Source organism: Salmo salar, chromosome 14 (genome assembly GCF_965601325.2).
Source record: "Salmo salar chromosome 14, fSalSal1, whole genome shotgun sequence".
Taxonomy (NCBI): Eukaryota; Metazoa; Chordata; class Actinopteri; order Salmoniformes; family Salmonidae; genus Salmo; species Salmo salar.
This window is the reverse complement of record NC_138304.1, coordinates 56,306,919-56,326,970: the sequence shown is the minus strand read 5'-3', so window position 1 is coordinate 56,326,970 and position 20,052 is coordinate 56,306,919. Positions and strand designations below refer to the sequence as shown.

The window sequence follows — 20,052 nt, the reverse complement described above, 5'->3', positions numbered from 1 at the left end:
TAGGAGGTATTTTCTGTTTGATAAAGAAGATTTCTCCACCTTCAGTCATTTTCTTTAAAATCATGATCAGAAATACAATATTTATAAAATGACAATATGCGCTGATTTTTATGTACTGTTTCGAGATCAGATCATTTGACTATTATTTAGAAAAACGAAAATGCGACCGGAAAAGGGAGCAGAGTTTACCTTCCACATATTTCTTTACTTCCAAACTGCTGAGAGGGTAAAGTATATATTTATGGTCATTGGGTTATTTAATCGTTACTGGAGTTATTATTCACAATGTAGCTAATGAAATGCAATGCCTTCCTTGTATTTGGCATAGCTATGCATTAGGATTAGGGAGTGAACGTTATTTATATTAAGCGTTACATGGAGAAGATCGGGCCTCTGAAATGAAAATGGATGGCCCTCCACACACATTGTATAAAGAAAAGTTACACTTTTGAATACCCTCAAACACAAAAGTTAACCATAGGCTACCTAATTTCTAAATAGGCCATCATCACTGAGTAAGGTTACATGCACACAATAATGCTGTTATTGTTTATCGTCGGATTAATATAATAGTTCCATTGAAACGTTTACATGCATTGCAAGAACGATAACCCCTAATAATTGTTTACAACTGACAGCACTCTGATAAATGCAGACAATCGCCAATCAAAATAAACGTTCTACCACAGTAAACATGTTATTTTCCTCTGAGTTCGGACATATAACGTTTTTATGTGAAAACTACTTATACTACGCATACATTCAGTTGTTCTGAACTCACTTCACTAAAGAGGGGGGACTCGTTCAGGTGCGCAGATCAAATCCACCGCTGGAACGCGGATGTTGTTGAATTAAAAAAGGTAGACTCGTTTAACTCGCTCTAATAACAACTGGATCTTCAAAGCCATTTTCATTGTCGAGTTCTAGTCACGTCTTCATCACTATAACAGGTACGTAGTCTTGCAATAGTACTATACTACCTCCTTTCCCTTGTTAGATTTAAAGTCCACAACTTTAACAATGAAATTGTATTCCCGTTTCTAACATTGTTGTTACAATAGCTTACACATTAAATATTATTTTATTTTACATTCAAAAGGTAAGTACTTTTTTTTTACATAAATAAAAGTTACAACTGCAATTTTTCAGTGCTTCCATATCAACATTATTATTTATTTATTTCACCTTTATTTAACCAGGTAGTCTAGTTGAGAACAAGTTCTCATTTGCAACTGCGACCTGGCCAAGAATAAAGCATAGCAGTTCGACACAAACAACACAGTTTGTTACACATGGAATAAACAAACATACAGTCAATAATACAGTTGAAGAAAATATATATACAGTGAGTGCAAATGAGGTAAGAACAAGGAGGTAAGGCAATAAATAGGCCATGGTGGCAAAGTAATTACAATATACCAATTAGACACTAGAGTGATTGATGTGCAGAAGATGAATGTGCAAGTAGAGATACAGGGGTGCAAAGGAGCAAGATAAATAAATAAATACAGTATGGGGACGAGGTAGTGGGATGGGCTATTTACAGATGGGCTATGTACAGGTGCAGTGATCTGTGAGCTGCTCAGACAGCTGGTGCTTAAAGCTAGTGAGGGAGGTAAGAGTCTCCAGCTTCAGAGATTTTTGCAATTCATTCCAGCCATTGGCAGCAGAGAACTGTAAGGAAAGGCGGCCAAAGGAGGAATTGGCTTTTCTGGGGTGACTAGAGAGATATACCTGCTGGAGCACGTGCTACGGGTGGGTGCTACTATGGTGACCAGTGAGCTGAGATAAGGCGGGGCCTTACCTATCAAAGACTTATAGATGACCTGACGCCAGTGGGTTTGGCGACGAGTATGAAGCGAGGGCCAGCCAACGAGAGCGTACAGGTCGCAGTGGTGGGTAGTATATGGGGCTTTGGTGACAAACGGATGGCACTGTGATAGACTGCATCCAGTTTGTTGAGTAGGGTGCTGGAGGCTATTTTGTAAATGACATCGCCAAAGTCGAGGATCGGTAGGATAGTCAGTTTTACGAGGGTATGTTTGGCAACGTGAGTGAAGGAGGCTTTGTTGCGAAATAGGAAGCCGATTCTAGATTTAATTTGGGATTGGAGATGCTTAATGTGAGTCTGGAAGGAGAGTTTACAGTCTAGCCAGACACCTAGGTATTTTTAGTTGTCCACATATTCTAAGTCAGAACCGTCCAGAGTAGTGATGCTGGACGGGCGGGCAGGTGCGGGCAGCGATCGGTTGAAGAGCATGCATTTAGTTTTACTTGCATTTAAGAGCAGTTGGAGGCCACGGAAGGAGAGTTGTATGGCATTGAAGCTCGTCTGGAGGTTAGTTAACACAGTGTCCAAAGAAGGGTCAGAAGTATACAGAATGGTGTTGTCTGCGTAGATGTGGATCAAAGAATCACCAGCAGCAAGAGCGACATCATTGATGTATACAGAGAAGAGAGTCGGCCCGAGAATTGAACCCTATGGCACCCCCACAGAGACTGCCAGAGGTCTGGACAACAGGCCCTCCGATTTGACATACTGAACTCTGTCAGAGAAGTAGTTGGTGAACCAGGCAAGGCAGTCATTTGAGAAACCAAGGCTGTTTAGTCTGCCCATAAGAATGTTGTGATTGACAGAGTCGAAAGCCTTGGCCAGGTCGATGAATATGGCTGCACAGTAATGTCTCTTATCGATGGCGGTTATGATATCGTTTAGGACCTTGAGCGTGGCTGAGGTGCACCCATGACCAGCTCTGAACCCAGATTGCATAGCGGAGAAGGTACGGTGGGATTCGAAATGGTCGGTAATCTGTTTGTTAACTTGGCTTTCGAAGACCTTAGAAAGACAGGATAGGATAGATATAGGTCTGTAGCAGTTTGGGTCTAGAGTGTCTCCCCCTTTGAAGAGGGGGACGACTGCGGCAGCTTTCCGATCTTTGGGAATCTCAGACGATACGAAAGAGAGGTTGAACAGGCTAGTAATAGTGGTTGCAACAATTTCAGCAGATCATTTTAGAAAGAGAGGGTCCAGATTGTCTAGCCCGGCTGATTCGGAGGGGGTCCAGATTTTGCAGCTCTTTCAGAACATCAGCTATCTGGATTTGGGTGAAGGAGAAATGGTGGGGGCTTGGGCGGTTTGCTGTGGAGGGTGCCGGGCAGTTGACCGGGGTAGGGGTAGTCAGGTGGAAAGCATGGCCAGCCGTAGAAAAATGCTTATTGAAATTCTCAATTATAGTGGATTTATCGGTGGTGACAGAGTTTCCTATCCTCGGTGCAGTGGGCAGCTGGGAGGAGGTGCTCTTATTCTCCATCATTATTCAACAGTCAAATTCAACATTTCAGGAACTCTTGATACAAATCTTCTTTTATATCAGTTATTTGAGTTCAAAACCTTTTTACATTACCATGTCCCCATGCTGGCTTTCTAGATCCATCTTCTGTGCTCACTAGTTTTAAATGAGTTGCCTAAGTTTTGTCACAGTAACACATAGTGTGTGTGTCTCGGAATTTGGCATCCAACTTTCCATTTTCCATACTTACAATGTACACAATATCTCCAACATCAAAGTTGTGTTCTTTGGCTCTGATTGTTTTGTCAGCGTAGTGTTTAATTTTCTGTTTGTAGGTTTTGTGGTGATTTTGGAATGTCTTTTGCTTTTTCCTTTTACTTCTCGATACTTGGCGACTTGGTTTGAATGTCTCTTCCAAATATGAGAAAGGCTTGTGGTTCCCCTAAAGCACGTTGAGGCGTTGAGCGATCATCATTTTTGGTAGCTCCTCTTTCCGGCTCTTCACCTCACTTTTGGCTGTTCTGAATGCTTTCTTCAGATATCGATAGAATCGCTCAATTTTTTTCTGTTAGGATTATGGCGATGCTCTAACGTCAACAAGTTTTCAGAAGTCTGTCCAACAAATTGTCTGGCATTATCTATAACCACCTCTAGGGGGTACCCAATGCGTACAAAGATTTTAAACATCTTTGCAGACACCGTACTTGAAGATATGTCAGATATGACAACAGCTTCTGGGTAACAGGTGTAATAGTCAGTTACGGTAATTATGTATTCATTATGGATCGGTCCCACTAAGTCAATCGATAGTTTCTCTTAATGCATTCACACAGCCATCGATAGTTTCTCTTAATGCATTCACACAGGCATCGATAGTTTCTCTTAATGCATTCACACAGCCATCGATAGTTTCTCTTAATGCATTCATACAGGCATCGATAGTTTCTCTTAATGCATTCACACAGGCATCGATAGTTTCTCTTAATGCATTCACACAGCCATCGATAGTTTCTCTTAATGCATTCACACAGCCATCGATAGTTTCTCTTAATGCATTCACACAGGCATCGATAGTTTCTCTTAATGCATTCATACAGCCATCGATAGTTTCGTCTCGATCTTGTGTTCTTTGTCTAAACTTGTGACTTTCCAACCCCACATTTCTCTGTGGTGTAAAGTAGGCATCAAGCACGGCTACGGTCTGCAAATGTACACGTTTATCCACATTCCCTGTAACGTTACAGTGCCAGCAGCGTAATGGATCTCTATGGAGAAGCGTGTATCTTGACACTGATCTTCTTTGTCTCCACAGACTCTTGATTAGTCTCCTACATGGCGGCTAACAGCGATTTCCTCTTAAATTTTCAAGGTGAGTGTTAATAGACTGTAATGCCATTCGGATACAGAATGACACCACTCGGGCTCAGTCTTATAGACTGTATACATTATAATAATAATGCCATTCAGATCGGTGGAAGCTCTACTGAGAAGGAAGGGCAGGACCATCCTCTTTAGTGAATTTCATTAAAAATAAATAAATAGTGAAGCATTAAAAAAGTTATTAATTTTAGATAAAACTATACTAAATATATTCACGTCACCAAATAACTGATTAAAACACACTGTTTTGCAGTGAAAGTCTACAGTAGCCTCAACAGCACTCTGTAGGGTAGCACCATGGTGTAGCCGGAGGACAGCTAGCTTCTGTCCTCCTCTGGGTACATTGACTTCAATACAAAACCTAGGAGGCTCATGGTTCTCACCCCCTTCCATAGACTTACACAGTAATTATGACAACTTCCGGAGGACGTCATCCAACCTATCAGAGCTCTTGCAGCATGAACTGACATGTTGTCCACCCAATCAAAGGATCAGAAAATGTATCTAGTACTAAAAGCATAAGCTACAGATAGCTATCACTGCAGTGCATAAAATGTGGTGAGTAATTAACCAGAGAGAGAGAGAGAGAGAGAGAGAGAATATTTGAATAGTTTTGAACAAATTCATTTCTTCAAAAATCCTGATATTACCAGGTTGTGCCCACTAGATGGTGGTATTAGGCGGGGCTTTTTCTGAATCAGAATCTCATAACCTTTCTGTTTACTAACATTCTGAATCAGAATCTTTGTCATAACCTTTCTCTTTACTGACATTCTGAATCACAATCTTTGTCATAACCTTTCTCTTTACTGACATTCTGAATCACAATCTTTGTCATAACCTTTCTGTTTACTAACATTCTGAATCAGAATCTTTGTCATAACCTTTCTCTTTACTAACATTCTGAATCAGAATCTTTGTCATAACCTTTCTCTTTACTAACATTCTGAATCAGAATCTTTGTCATAACCTTTCTCTTTACTGACATTCTGAATCAGAATCTTTGTCATAACCTTTCTCTTTACTGACATTCTGAATCAGAATCTTTGTCATAACCTTTCTCTTTACTGACATTCTGAATCAGAATCTTTGTCATAACCTTTCTCTTTACTGACATTCTGAATCAGAATCTTTGTCATAACCTTTCTCTTTACTGACATTCTGAATCAGAATCTTTGTCATAACCTTTCTCTTAACTGACATTCTGAATCAGAATTTGACAGTTCTGAGAGCCATTTGGGAGGGAACGGAGATGCGACTACCATCAGTATCGAGGACACAGCAGCAGGAAGTCACAAACCTCAGAAACAGAGGAGATCTGCACCTGTGACATCCTTCGAAGAGGACAATGACCCATTGGCCAATGACGACAAGACTGAGGTCAGAAAAATACATACACTATATGACCAAAAGTATGTGGACACCTATTGGTGGAACATCTCATTCCAAAATCATGGGCATTAATATGGAGTTGGTCCCCCCCTTTGCTGCTATAACAGCCTCCACTCTTCTGGGAAGGCTTTCCACTAGATGTTGGAACATTGCTGTGGGGACTTATTCAGCCACGAGCATTAATGAGGTCGGACACTGATGTTGGGCGATTAGGCCTGGCTCGCAGTCAGTGTTCCAATTCATCCAAAAGGTTTTCAATGGGGTTGAGGTCAGGGCTTCATGCAGGCCAGTCAAGTTCTTCTACACTGATCTCGACAAGCCATTTCTGTGTGCACCTCATTTGTGCATGGGGGGCATTGTCATGCTGAAACAGGAAAGGGCCTTCCCCAAAGTGTTGCGACAAAGTTGGAAGCACAGAATCATCTAGAATGTCATTGTATGCTGTAGCGTTAAGATTTCCCTTCACTGGAACTAAGGGGCCCGAACCATGAAAACAGCCCCAGACCATCATTCCTCCTCCACCAAACTTTACAGTTGGTACTATGGAATGGGGCAGGTAGCGTTCTCCTGGCATCCGCCAAACCCAAATTCGTCTTGTTGGACTGCCAGATGGTGAAGCGTGATTCATCACTCCAGAGAACGCGTTTCCACTGCTCCAGAGTCCAATGGCGGCGAGCTTTACACCACTCCGGCCGATGCTTGGCCTTGCGCATGGTGATTTTAGGCTTGTGTGCGTGCGGCTGCTCGTCCATGGAAACCCATTTCGTGAAGCTCTCGACGAACAGTTCTTGTGCTGACGTTGCTTCCAGAGGTAGTTTGGAATTCGGTAGTCAGGGTTGCGACCAGGGACAGATGATTTTTATGCGCTTCAGCGCTCTAAGGTCCTGTTCTGTGACCTTGTGTAGCCTACCACTTCGTTTCTGAGCCGTTGTTGCTCCTATCCGTTTCCACTTCACAGCACTTACAGTTGACTAGGGGTAGCTCTAGCAGGGCAGAAATATGATGAACTGACTTGTTGGCAAGGTGGCATCCTATGACGGTGCCACGTTGAAAGTCACTGAGCTCTTAAGTAAGGGCATTCTACTGTCAATGTTTGTCTTTGGAGATTGCATGGCTTTGTGCTCGATTTTATACACCTGTCAGCAACGGGGTGTGGCTGAAAGGGGTGTCCATATACTTTTGTGTGTGTGTGTGTGTATATATATATATATATATATATATATATATATATATATATATATATATATATATATATATATATATATAGTGTAGTGTAGTTTACCACGTTATTACGTAACACGAATTAAGTTACATTGGATCAGGACCTTGATTTTTATTTTGTTGGGGTAAACGGCTAACTTCCTGCATTTCAACACACGGTTTGTGTAGAAAGAATTGCAGTTTTATAATGCTATTCTACACATTTTGTCATGAGGCGAAGAGAAAATGTTGCAGTTTCCTGCAATTCTACACTTGTTGGCATGGGTCAGAGAGAGAAATTCGCTGTTTTATAGCTCGTCTCATGCTATTGTTAACATTTTGCATTGAGGCTGAGAGATTAAAAAAAATAAAAAATAATAATAAAATAATAGTTTTCTTAGTTGTCCTGCAATTCTACACATATGCTATCTAGGGGGCCCACGACCTCCAGGTGACCCATAACCCCCCAAAAAAACAGAACAAAAAGTTGGGGGCCCTGTGTGCCCTTTCGATAATCCATCCCTGCATAGGATAGGCGTCCGCCTTGGATATGTAATAATGTATTTATTATATTTCTGTGTTGTAATGACTGTGCTGTAATGACTGTGTTGTAATGACTGTGTTGTAATGACTGTGTTGTAATGACTGTGCTGTAATGACTTTGTTGTAATGACTGCGCTGTAATGACTGTGTTTTTAATGTGTTTCCTCTAGGTGAGAGAGAGAATCCTGGGGTCGTTATTGCCATGGCCAGGGAAGAATTTTGTCCATCTCTACATCCGCAACAACCCTGATCTTTATGGTGAGCTTCCTACTAGTCATGACCTGAATCGTTGTTACGCTAACCTTTAATGTTTTCCGTTAGCGCCAGCTGGCGGCTAATCAGCCACTTACAGACTTACTTTCAGCCGTCTACTTTTTCCACTTTATATTAACTAGGTTACTTTTAATTAAACGTTTTTCTTAATTGGTTTTTCTTAATTGGTTAGTCCGTCGATCCCACTCTCGCTACAATGAACGATATGCATCTTCTACCAATCTGTTGACAGGGCAGGCGCCTCTCAGTTACAAAGCCAGCGATAACCTGGGTAACATAGTCTGCGGTCTGTCCCACCTCCTGGTACAATTTGTGTGTGTTGTGGTTGGTTGCAGTTGAATTTCTTTCCACAGAGGAGGGAGAGAGCATGATGGACGTCCCATATGGTAACGATGATACTAAAAATCCACAATTTAATTATTGTTTTCTGACACATTCATTTAATTTATTTTGCGTGTTTCGTGGCGCCAAGTAGGCTGTTTACTGTGTGTTGATTTACAACTGAACAGCCAGTGTTGACTAGTTTATAAAAGGTGTCGAAATGACTGAATAAAGTTCATCTCATACAGTGCCTTCGGAAAGAATTCAGACCCCTTGACTTTTTACACATTTTGTTACGTTACAGCCTTATTCTAAAATGGATGAAATCGTTTTACCTCCTCATCAATCTACACACAATACCCCATAATGACATCACAATACCCCATAATGACAAAGCAAAAACTGTTTTTTTACATTTTTGCAAATGTATTAAAAATAAAAAACTTAAATATTACATTTACATAAGTATTCAGACCCTTTACTCGGTACTTTGTTAAAGCACCTTTGGCAGCGATAACAGCTTCAAGTCTTCTGGGTATGATGCTACCTGAGGAGTTTCTCCCATTCTTCTCTGCAGATCCTCTCAAGCTCTGTCAGGTTGGATGGGGAGTGTTGCTGTACAGCTATTTTCAGGTCTCACCAGAGACTAAAACATACTTAGCGACTTTTCTCGACTAAAACTTTCTTAGTTAGATGTCAAATTGCGCGACTAACACATTCTTGGCAAAAACGTCAATTAATTACAGATTTCTTGAGTTATCTTAGATTCATTCCGGGGATTTTGAGGAAGTGAAATAGACTACATGAGGGACAAACATCATTCCAGTGGGTATTTGTTTTTACAAACTCTACAATCACATGTTCTCTACAAAATGACTGTTAAACAACAGCCTCTTGCTAGGTGCTCACTGGAATTAAAGGGGAACTACACCCAAAAATCAACACGCGGTCTCCTAATGAGGTTTAAGCATTGTTGTGGACTTAAAACATCCAATTATGTTGTTTTTCTATAAAAAAAAGTGTGATTTTTAAAGAGCGAAACCCTGAAAAAACTGTATAAACGGAAACCTGGAAAAATCAAATCCTTTAATTAAATTTTTTAAGATAATGCAGGATACTTCATTTTTCTGTTTTAATAAAATACATAATTTGAAGAGAAAACGTAATTGTGGCAATTAATATCTTGCAGTAAACCTATAAATGAGACTTTAATCTCACGGGGGACAAGTACGGAAAATGTTTTTTATGAAATGTATGCATTCACTACTGTAAGTCGCTCTGGATAAGAGCGTCTGCTAAATGACTAAAATGTAATGTAAATGTAAATCTCAAGAGAAGACACAAGATAAATGTTAAAAAAAGGTTTAAATAGTTTTGATCGTATAGTCCTAGACCGAGACAAAACAACAATACACTGAATTCAAACATTTTCACTCATTTCAATGGAAAAGTCATGTCTTTCTAGACAATACCACAACACATATTATTCAATGTGAGAGGTAAACTCGATAAAGTATTCAATCATTTCGCTGTGTATTTCGGGTTTGGAATTAAGGCATAAGAATGTACCAGAGGCCACCAAAATAGAGCTCCTTCTGCAAAACATTTTGAACACAGAGGGGCACCTGGCTGGCTACTTTTTCTATTTGGCTGGCTACTCTATGTACGTGTGGATAACACCGAGTATATAATGGCACCTGTGTCTTGATGAGGGCATTCAACAAGTGGCAGAATAAAATTCAACTTCATCAAGTGGATTCGGGGACTTGGAAGCAGCATTTTAAACTGGCCATGATGCATCGTCAAATACTACAGATTACTCATACCGTCTGTCAATCTCTGTGTCCTCCAGGTCCCTTCTGGATCTGTGCTACTCTGGTTTTTGTCATCGCCATCTGTGGAAACATCTCTAACTTCCTGGTTTACCTGGGGAAACCCCAGTATAAATACGTCCCAGAGTTCCAGAAAGGTGAGTGTCATATTACGTTTTTCAAAGGTAAAATAAAACACAGGATCAAACTGACTGCTGCTCTTTCCAAGACTCAATCAAATAGATACTGAACATAACAAAAAAAGTCATTTCCTGTAAATGTTTTAGAAAAGAATGTGATTGTTGCTACTGTTTCTCTGTGTGTTTTTTTTTCTCCCAGTGACCATTGCGGCGACGGCGATCTACAGCTATGCGTGGCTGGTTCCCCTGGCCCTGTGGGGCCTGCTTGTCTGGAGGAACTCCAAGGTTATGAACATAGTTTCTTACTCCTTCCTGGAGATCGTCTGTGTCTACGGATACTCCCTGGCCGTCTACATACCCGCTGTGGTAAAACATGACACATTACACTGTTTTATGTCTGATTATGCGGCATTCTTTATATTTTATGAGGTTCAATATTGTCACATTTACTTTGTTGGAATGCAAATGTTGAGGATATGTTTATTCCTGTCTTTTAAAAAAAAAATTATGATGTTGTAACTTATTGACAGGTGTTGTTGTTGTTGTTGACAGGTGTTGTGGATCATCCCGTACGAGGCCGTTAGGTGGTTTTCCATCGTTGTGGCTCTCTGTCTCTCTGGTTCTGTCCTGGTCTTGACCTTCTGGCCCGCCGTCCGTGACGACCAACGCCGGGTTGCCGTAGCGATCATGACAGCCATCGTGTCGCTCCACATCCTCTTGGCGTTCGGTTGTAAGGTAAACATTCCCGGGAAAACACACCTGGGTCGTGTTCATTAGGGCACAGCGTAGCAAAACGTTTCTAAACGTTGTGCACCATGGAGTGTTTCTTATTGGGCAAGTGCAGACCGCTTTTTTTTGTTCTTTTTAGTGCCTGGTGAACACGACACTGGCCTTACGGATTTGGGTTGTGTCCTGGTCATGTAATACAATGTCCTGATTTAACAATCACCGACTTTGACTGACCCAGTTTAGATAACCTCACCTGGCTTGTGATCTGTAGCACCAATGGTTGCATCTCCAAATGGGACCCACACAATGACTTAATGAGCTCAGTTACCTCCTCACTATTCTACTGGAGCCTTGTAGCGTGGCAACTGCCTGAGCGCTGCAACGAAGACCACAATATCTTTGACTACACTCCCTCGTGACGGCCACTTTTGGAGTGTCCCTCTTGACGGCGCATGAGAAAGAGATTAAAGGAGTCAAGTTAGTTTACCTCAGGGGGAGGGGAAGGAAGGAAGGAAGGAAGGAAGGAAGGAAGGAAGGAAGGAAGGAAGGAAGGAAGGAAGGAAGGAAGGAAGGAAGGAAGGAAGGAAGGAAGGAAGGAAGGAGAGGAGGGTGAGGTTGAGCAGGAAGAAAAAGAGGGAGGGTGAAGGAGGTTGCTTGTCAAAAACAATGACTGACTGGAAAATGGACAGTCATTCCACTTCGACGTGTGACTATAGCCAGCTAGCTACTCAGGAGAATCACATGTCTCTGGGTCGTTCCACGAAATGGGTGCCTTTTTGCATATGCAAACTTCTAAAAAATAACACTAATATATTTTTCAACATTCAATTGCATGGAGGATATGTTTAGCCTACAGAAAATACTGTGAAATTGTTTTAAAAAAATTATGATAATGCCCTTTTAGTGTAAGTGCTGTTTGAAAATACATTTCAGCCTGTTTTGGTGGGATGGAGTTTTGGATTGCCTGGTGACATCACCAGGTGGTAAATGTGTTAATAGACCAATAAGTAAGAGTTCCAAATCTCTCTGCTAATAACAGCTAGTTTTCAGTTTTCCCCTCCCCACTCAGACCACTCCCAGACAGTCTTAACAAAATTCTTCCTTGAGAAGCTATTTTTGTTTCTTTTTGACCATTATAATTTAAAGTAATCACAGTAAGGTACCCAGAAAAAAGGATTTGCTATTGAGATAAAAAATGTAAAAAATGGCTGCATTTTATCAAATTTTCCTAACTTTTAATTGAGTGAACAGGGTTGACATGTTGAGCTTAGTTAAAGATTTATATTTTTTATTTTACCTTTATTTAACTGGGCAAGTCAGTTAAGAACAAATTCTTATCCGGCTTCGTTCAGGAGCAGAACGACAGAATTGTACCTTGTCAGCTCAGGGATTTGAACTTGCAACCTTTCAGTTACTAGTCCAACACTCTAACCACTAGGCTACGCTGCCGCCCCGATGATAAAGATGATAAAACAATTTATAAATAGACCAAAAAGAGAGAGAAGACTTACTTCCTTTTCCACCATGTTGTTCAGAAGACCCAAACGATGTCACCTGCTGTGAATCATTTAACTAGGTGGAATGGTACAATATACTGCTTTCACATATGATTCACAGTATGTTTCCTGTTTCTTAAAACAGCTCTATTTTTACATTTTTCTTGTCGGCATTCACCCGTTTTATATAGCCGTTGCTTTTGCCGGGTAAGAGCAAGAGACATTCAACTTTGACTTTGTTGTTGTGACCGTTGTCACGGTAACCTGACAGCTGCATATGGGAGTAGATTGATGAAGAAATGTGTTTTTATTTAATCCATTTTAGAATAAGGCTGTAACGTAACAAAATGTGGGAAAAGTCAAGGGGTCTGAATACTTTCCGAAGGCACTGTATGTAAAGTTTCCTATGGTATGTGGTCCCGTGTGGCTCAGTTGGTAGAGCATGGTGTTTGTCTGCTAAATGACTAAAATGTAAATGTAAAACGTATGTATTCATTTGTAGATGTCCATTATCCATTTTCTATGGTATGTTACGAATTGCTTAAAATGAGGGACAGACGTAAATAATAATTTAGGGGCAAAGGGCACCCATTTCGTGGAACGACCCCTCTGCTTACAGAGAGAGAGATTGAGTGTCAGAAGGGCTTAATAAAAAAAAAAAAGACTGACAGGAAATGAGGTTCATCCCAAATGACACCCTATTCCCTATATAGTGCACTACTTTTGACCAGAGCCTCTGTTCCTATCTAGCTTGTTGGTCTCGGATGTGTCCCAAATGACACCCTATTCCCTATGGGTGGTCCTGGTCAAAAGTAGTGCACTATAAAGGGAATGGGGGGTGTCATTTTGGGGCAGAACCCCAGTGTTCACTCAGAATAAATTATTTTCTGTGTTTATTTTCATCCAGGCTTATTTCTTCAGTACGTTGGAGGTTGAACACACTGCTGTTAATGCTGTGGTGGGCCATGGAACCAAGTCATCTCTAACCATGAAGATGCACAGAACTAATACAATGTCCTGAGGTAAATGGTACAACTAAAGATATTTTGCGTTGTAGACATTCATACCTCCACTGGTGGTCTTATATAATAATAACATGTTAGCGGCTCCTTCACCGCAGCCAACATGAGTAAAATATAATATAATAATAACATATGCCATTTACTAGATGCTTTTGTTCCAAGCGACTTAGTCATGTGTGCATACATTGAACTAACCTGTAATTAGTGCTGAGTGATTAACCAAGATGTCTTTTGGGGGGGGGGGGGGTTTATTAAACAACTATTTGACCGACTCCGGTTCGAAATCAAATCATTCATGAGAGAAATCGAAGAAATCAAGTCAAGAACTATGTGGGACGCTGGGCTGAATTGAGTTGTAGTTTTCATATAGCAAATATTCAGCCTAGCTTAGCAAAGACACGTGGTAATTAACTACAATGACCATAATCCATTGCGCCATTTTTTTCCCCCCCAGCTCAGAGACGAATCAGAGAAAAAGAGGCGACACGAGAGGTTTCACTCTCGCCAAAAAATGTGTTTCTATGGGGTTATTTTGAACCTAAGCTTGTCGCCTGCCTTCCCACCTTTGTGACAACGACTCCCGTTGTTAAAGGGTGGAGACATGAGCATCTCGTCATTACATACAGATCTCTGGATGGATATACTTTTACGCCTGCTACTACATTACGTTACACACACACAGACCGCATGTGAGAGGAATGTACACAACACAACGACGAGGGACAGCGACAGTTTGTGAAAGTATGCCTTATCTACTTTAAAGAACTAGTAAAATTATTTAGTCAGACAGCTCAACAGCATCCTAGCTAAATAGGATGACCACAGACTACAGTATGGGGAGACATAACGTTAGATGGTCTGGCTGGCTGGCTGCTACTGTCTGATCAGAGATGAGACGATAACTACAGACAGTACAGTATGGGGAGACATAACGTTAGATGGTCTGGCTGGCTGGCTGCTACTGTCTGATCAGAGATGAGGTGATAACTACAGACAGTACAGTATGGGGAGACATAACGTTAGATGGGCTGGCTGGCTGCTACTGTCTGATCAGAGATGAGACGATAACTACAGACAGTACAGTATGGGAGACATAACGTTAGATGGTCTGGCTGGCTGGCTGCTACTGTCTGATCAGAGATGAGACGATAACTACAGACAGTACAGTATGGAGAGACATAACGTTAGATGGGCTGGCTGGCTGCTACTGTCTGATCAGAGATGAGACGATAACTACAGACAGTACAGTATGGGAGACATAACGTTAGATGGTCTGGCTGGCTGGCTGCTACTGTCTGATCAGAGATGAGACGATAACTACAGACAGTACAGTATGGAGAGACATAACGTTAGATGGGCTGGCTGGCTGGCTGCTACTGTCTGATATGAGATGATAACTTTGAGGATTTAAAAATAATGCAATTATCAAAATAAGCAATATACACAACTGAAATATGTCATTGTTTCATAGTAATTTCCTATGTTTCTATTGATGTCAACCCAATGTGGAAGTGACAGAGACAATGGAATATTTAAAATGTTTTGGCAATTGAATGTTCGTTATTTTTAGGCTTTGGAATTTGCGTTAAAAAGCTCTCAAATAATTTGAACGTTATTATTTCATAATACATTTCATGTTTTTTTTTTTTTAATCATCGAAATCAAAAAACGTGATCCTTTTTTTTTTTTTTATCGAACCGAAACTGAACTGACCTCAAAAAAGCACTAATCACTCAGCACTTCCTGTACTACACACATGTGAAAAGACTTGTGAATGTATTATGTGGTTTTCCATGCCACTGTACATCCTGTTGGAGTTGTCCTGTTTAGATAAAATGTCCACCACTAAAACCTTGTGTTTTTTTACTCATTGTCTACAAATGTGTGAGTTAGCATAAAAACATTTTTAAGTTATTTACCACCACCTGTTTTACCCAACATCATCTGACACCAGACTTCCTGTCCTGGAAATTATTTATCCTTCCCACAGTGAACAAGTGTTATTATTTTTTAATTGCAACGTCTCCTGTTACCTTTTATTAGGTAGAATCGAGTTGCCGTGGCGATGGTGTCATGGTGTCGTCTTGGTTACCGACCTGCTGCACCGACCTTGCCTGGGTGGGTCTTCCTGTTAAAGCCCTTAAAGACACAGTAACGGGTTACAGCACGACACACACACCTGGATTGTATTCATTAAGAACCAAAAGGAAGAAAATGGACTGAAACAATAATAAACGCATATTTGCGTTTTCCGTTGCAAAGTGTTTTAAAAAATGTTTTTCATGTGTATGTACTTACTAATGTTTACGACCCTGGTCCGAAGACCTGGGTTGTTTACCAAATGGCACCCTATTCTCTATATAGTGCACTGCTTTTGACCAGGACCCCATTAATGCACTATGTAGGGAATAGGGTGCTATTTGGAACACCCCCCCCCTGCTGACTTCTGGAAACGGACACTGGTGGTGACAACAGAATGTTATTTGTAATGGGATGGTGTCTGAACTGTTTGCCTTAATGATATAGAATTAAACATGCGTTGTGTTACTGGGTAGAGCCAGTCCCTTCCTTGTTTAACTAATCATAGTTTTACTGTTAAATATATACATACAACTTGATATTGATAAGACACTGTTCACAAAAAAATGTAATTTGAAAGACGCTTCTTTGTATTACATTTTTTTTCATTGTTACCGAGTCATTACTATCGCATATACTAAATGTACAGAAAAGAGCTGCTAGAGGTCCAGAAACTGCCAGTCCTCTGTCTTCATTATACACTGCTAGAGGTCCAGAAACTGCCAGTCCTCTGTCTTCGTTATACACTGCTAGAGGTCCAGAAACTGCCAGTCCTCTGTCTTCGTTATACACTGCTAGAGGTCCAGAAACTGCCAGTCCTCTGTCTTCGTTATACACTGCTAGAGGTCCAGAAACTGCCAGTCCTCTGTCTTAGTGATACACTGCTAGAGGTCCAGAAACTGCCAGTCCTGTGTCTTCGTTATACACTGCTAGAGGTCCAGAAACTGCCAGTCCTCTGTCTTCATTATACACTGCTAGAGGTCCAGAAACTTCCAGTCCTCTGTCTTCGTTATACACTGCTAGAGTTCCAGGGGGTAGATAATTTTTTTTAGGGGTTAGATTGTAATGTAATTGTCTGCATCACTTCCAATCCCCCATATATACAGTACCAGTCAAAAGTTTGGACACACGGACTCATTCCAGGGTTTTTCTTTATTTTTACTATTTTCTACATTTGTAGAATAATAGCGAAGGCATCAAAACTATGAAATAACACATATGGAATCATGTAGTAACCAAAAAATTGTTAAAACAAAATATATTTTAGATTTTATATTCTTCAAAGTAGCCACCCTTTGCCTTGATGACATCTTCGCACACTCTTGGAATTCTCTCAACCAGCTTCATGAGGAATGCTTTTCCAACAGTCTTGAAGGAGTTCCCACATATGCTGAGCACTTGTTGGCTGCTTTTCCTTTACTCCGCAGTGTAACTCATCCCAATGTCACGACTTCTGCCGAAGTTGATGCCCCTCCTTGTTCGGGTGGTGCTCGGCGGTCGACGTCACCGGTCTTCTAGTCATCATTGATCCATTTTCCATTGGTTTTGTCTTGTCTTCCTACACATCTGGTTCCAATCCCATTAATTACATGCTGTGTATTTAACCCTCTGTTTCCCCTCATGTCCTTGTCGGAGATTGTTTGTGGTTATGTGTTCGTGTATTTTGTATAGGTGTGCGACGGGTATGTTTACCCATGTTTATTTTTATGTACGTTGGTTTTTTTGGAGTTTGTTTTATAATAATTAAACTACTCCAGTTACACCAAGTTGGTTTCTCCTGCGCCTGACTTCCCTGCCACCTACACACACGACAATGACACCCAAACCATCTCAATTGGGTTGAGGTCAGGTGATTGTGGAGGCCAGGTCATCTGATGAGGCACTCCATCACTCTCCTTCTTGGTCAAATAGCCCTTACACAGCCTGGAGGTGTGTTGGGTCATTGCCCTGTTGAAAAACAAATGATAGTCCCACTAAGCGCAAACCAGATGGGATGGTGTATTGCTGCAGAATGCTGTGGTAGCCATGCTGGTTAAACGTACCTTGAATTCTAAATAAATCACTGACAGTGTCACCAGCAAAGCACCCCCACATCATCACACCTCCTCCTCCATGCTTCACGGTGGGAACCACACATGCAGAGATGACCCGTTCACCTGTGTCTCTCACAAAGACACGGCAGGTGGGACCAAAAATCTCAAATTTGGACTCATCAGACCAAAGGACAGATTTCCACAGGTCTAATGTCCATTGCTCGTGTTTCTTGGCCCAAGCAAGTCTCTTCTTCTTATTGGTGTCTTTTAGTAGTGGTTTCTTTGCAGCAATTCAACCATGAAGGCCTGATTCATGCAGTCACATCTGAACAGTTGATGTTGAGATGTGTCTTGAACTCTGTGAAGCATTTATTTGGGCTGCAATTTCTTAGGCTGGTAACTCTAATGAACTTATCCTATGCAGCAGAGGTAATTCTGGCCCTTCCTTTCCTGTGGCGGTCCTCATGAGAGCCAGTTTCATCATAGCGCTTGATGGTTTTTGCACTTGAAGAAACGTTAAAAGTTCTTGAAAGGCCCCGGATTGACTGACCTTCATGTCTTAAAGTAATGATGGACAGCTGTTTCTCTTTGCTTATTTGAGCTGTTCTTGCCATAATATGGACTTGGTCTTTAACCAAATATGGCTATCTTCTGTATACCACCCCTACCTTGTCACAACACAACGGATTGTCTCAAACGCATTAAAAAGGAAAGTAATTACACAAGTACATTTTTAACAAGGCACACCTGGTAATTGAAATGCATTCCAGATGACTACCTCATGAAGCTGGTTGAGAGAATGCCAAGAGTGTGCAAAGCTGTCATCAAGGCAAAGGGTGGCTACTTTTAAATCTCAAATATAAAATATATTTTGATTTGTTTTAACACTTGTTTGGTTACTACATGATTCCATGTGTGTTATTTCATAGTTTTGATGTCTTTACTATTATTCTACAATGTAGAAAATAGTAAAAATAAAGAAAAACCCTGGAATGTGTAGGTGTCACCAAACTTTTGACTGGTACTGTATATACATATTTTTTTAAATATATTTTCCTTTATTACTTTCTAACCCTACCACCCCTCCCCTAATTGGAGTAAACTAGAGAACAACAACGCTTAGGCCTTTACTTGCAGTTTATACATACTATATAATACTATATACATTTCATGAACACAATCTATTTTACAATAGTTATGTTTTGTTTGTTTTTACTCCTGTCCTTCCTCTAATCTCAACCTCTCTCATCTATTTATTTCACAAAAAAATCTGAACCTATATATGTTTTATGGACACAGTATGTTTTACATTTTGTTATCTTGTTGTTATTAGTTGTTATTAGTCCCATCCTTCAGCTCCATTCAACCCCTCCCATCTATGTCTTAACACCATCCATATTGGATTTCTGTTTCCAAATATTTTTTTTCAACTGTGCTGTGATGTTTCACAAAAGTTCTGAACCGTTCTATGTTCTCATAATTTCTACATCTTGTAAATAAAAACAAAATATATATTTTTTTTTGCTAATAGTATTATTATATTATTGATCATATTGACTATGACTTTTCAGATCTCCCAGCAGTGCTATCTGCAGAGTTGGTTCCAGGTAAAGGTTACAGTTCTTCAGCCATTCCTGGACCTGTGACCAAGAACTCTGCTATCTGCAGAGTTGGTTCCAGGTAAAGGTTCCAGTTCTTCAGCCATTCCTGGACCTGCGACCAAGAACAAGCTACATATGGACAGTACCAAAACAAATGATCTAATGATTCTGTCTCTTCGTAGCAAAATCTGCAGAGCTGGGAAGGTTGTATCCCCCATATAGAGTTGAAGACGGAAGTTTACATACTCCTTAGCCAAATACATTTAAACTTAGTTTTTCACAATTCCTGACATTTAATCCTAGTAAAAATTTACTATTTTATGTCAGTTAGGATCACCACTTTATTTTAAGAATGTGAAAGGTCAGAATAATAGAGAGAATGATTTATTTCAGCTTTTTATTTCTTTCATCACATTCCCAGTCGGTCAGAAGTTTACATACACTCAATTAGTATTTGGTAGCATTGCCTTTAAATTGTTTAACTTGGGTCAAATGTTTTGGGTAGCCTTCCACAAGCTTCCCACAATAAGTTGGGTGAATTTTGGCCCATTCCTCCTGACAGAGCTGGTGTAACTGAGTCAGGTTTGTAGGCCTCCTTGCTCGCACATGCTTTTTCAGTTCTGCCCACAAATGTTCTATAGGATTGAGGTCAGGGCTTTGTGATGGCCTCTCCAATACCTTGACTTTGTTGTCCTTAAGCCATTTTGCCACAACTTTGGAAGTATGCTTGGGGTCATTGTCC

At 40.6% G+C, this 20,052-nt stretch overlaps 1 protein-coding gene across 1 annotated transcript; it reads left to right on the top strand.

The window, feature by feature from the left end:
• Positions 1 to 153: 153 nt before the first annotated feature.
• yipf1 (Yip1 domain family, member 1) lies at positions 154 to 19,223 on the top strand. Its single transcript, XM_014141477.3, has 9 exons — positions 154 to 226; positions 4,603 to 4,659; positions 5,884 to 6,050; positions 7,976 to 8,063; positions 10,252 to 10,368; positions 10,550 to 10,716; positions 10,903 to 11,085; positions 13,483 to 13,597; positions 15,641 to 19,223. The coding sequence occupies exons 2-8, from the start codon at positions 4,623 to 4,625 to the stop codon at positions 13,594 to 13,596; spliced, it is 873 nt and encodes a 290-aa protein (XP_013996952.1). The 5' UTR covers positions 154 to 226; positions 4,603 to 4,622; the 3' UTR covers position 13,597; positions 15,641 to 19,223.
• The last annotated feature ends 829 nt before the right edge of the window (positions 19,224 to 20,052 follow it).

What these genes read in the sequence shown, in the direction of transcription:
- yipf1 (XM_014141477.3), top strand. Translation starts at nt 4,623, where the DNA reads ATGGCGGCTAACAGCGATTTCCTCTTAAATTTTCAAG. An exon ending in CCAATGACGACAAGACTGAG is followed by an intron (nt 6,051 to 7,975) that starts GTCAGAAAAATA and finishes TGTTTCCTCTAG; the next exon opens with GTGAGAGAGAGAATCCTGGG. An exon ending in CAACAACCCTGATCTTTATG is followed by an intron (nt 8,064 to 10,251) that starts GTGAGCTTCCTA and finishes TGTGTCCTCCAG; the next exon opens with GTCCCTTCTGGATCTGTGCT.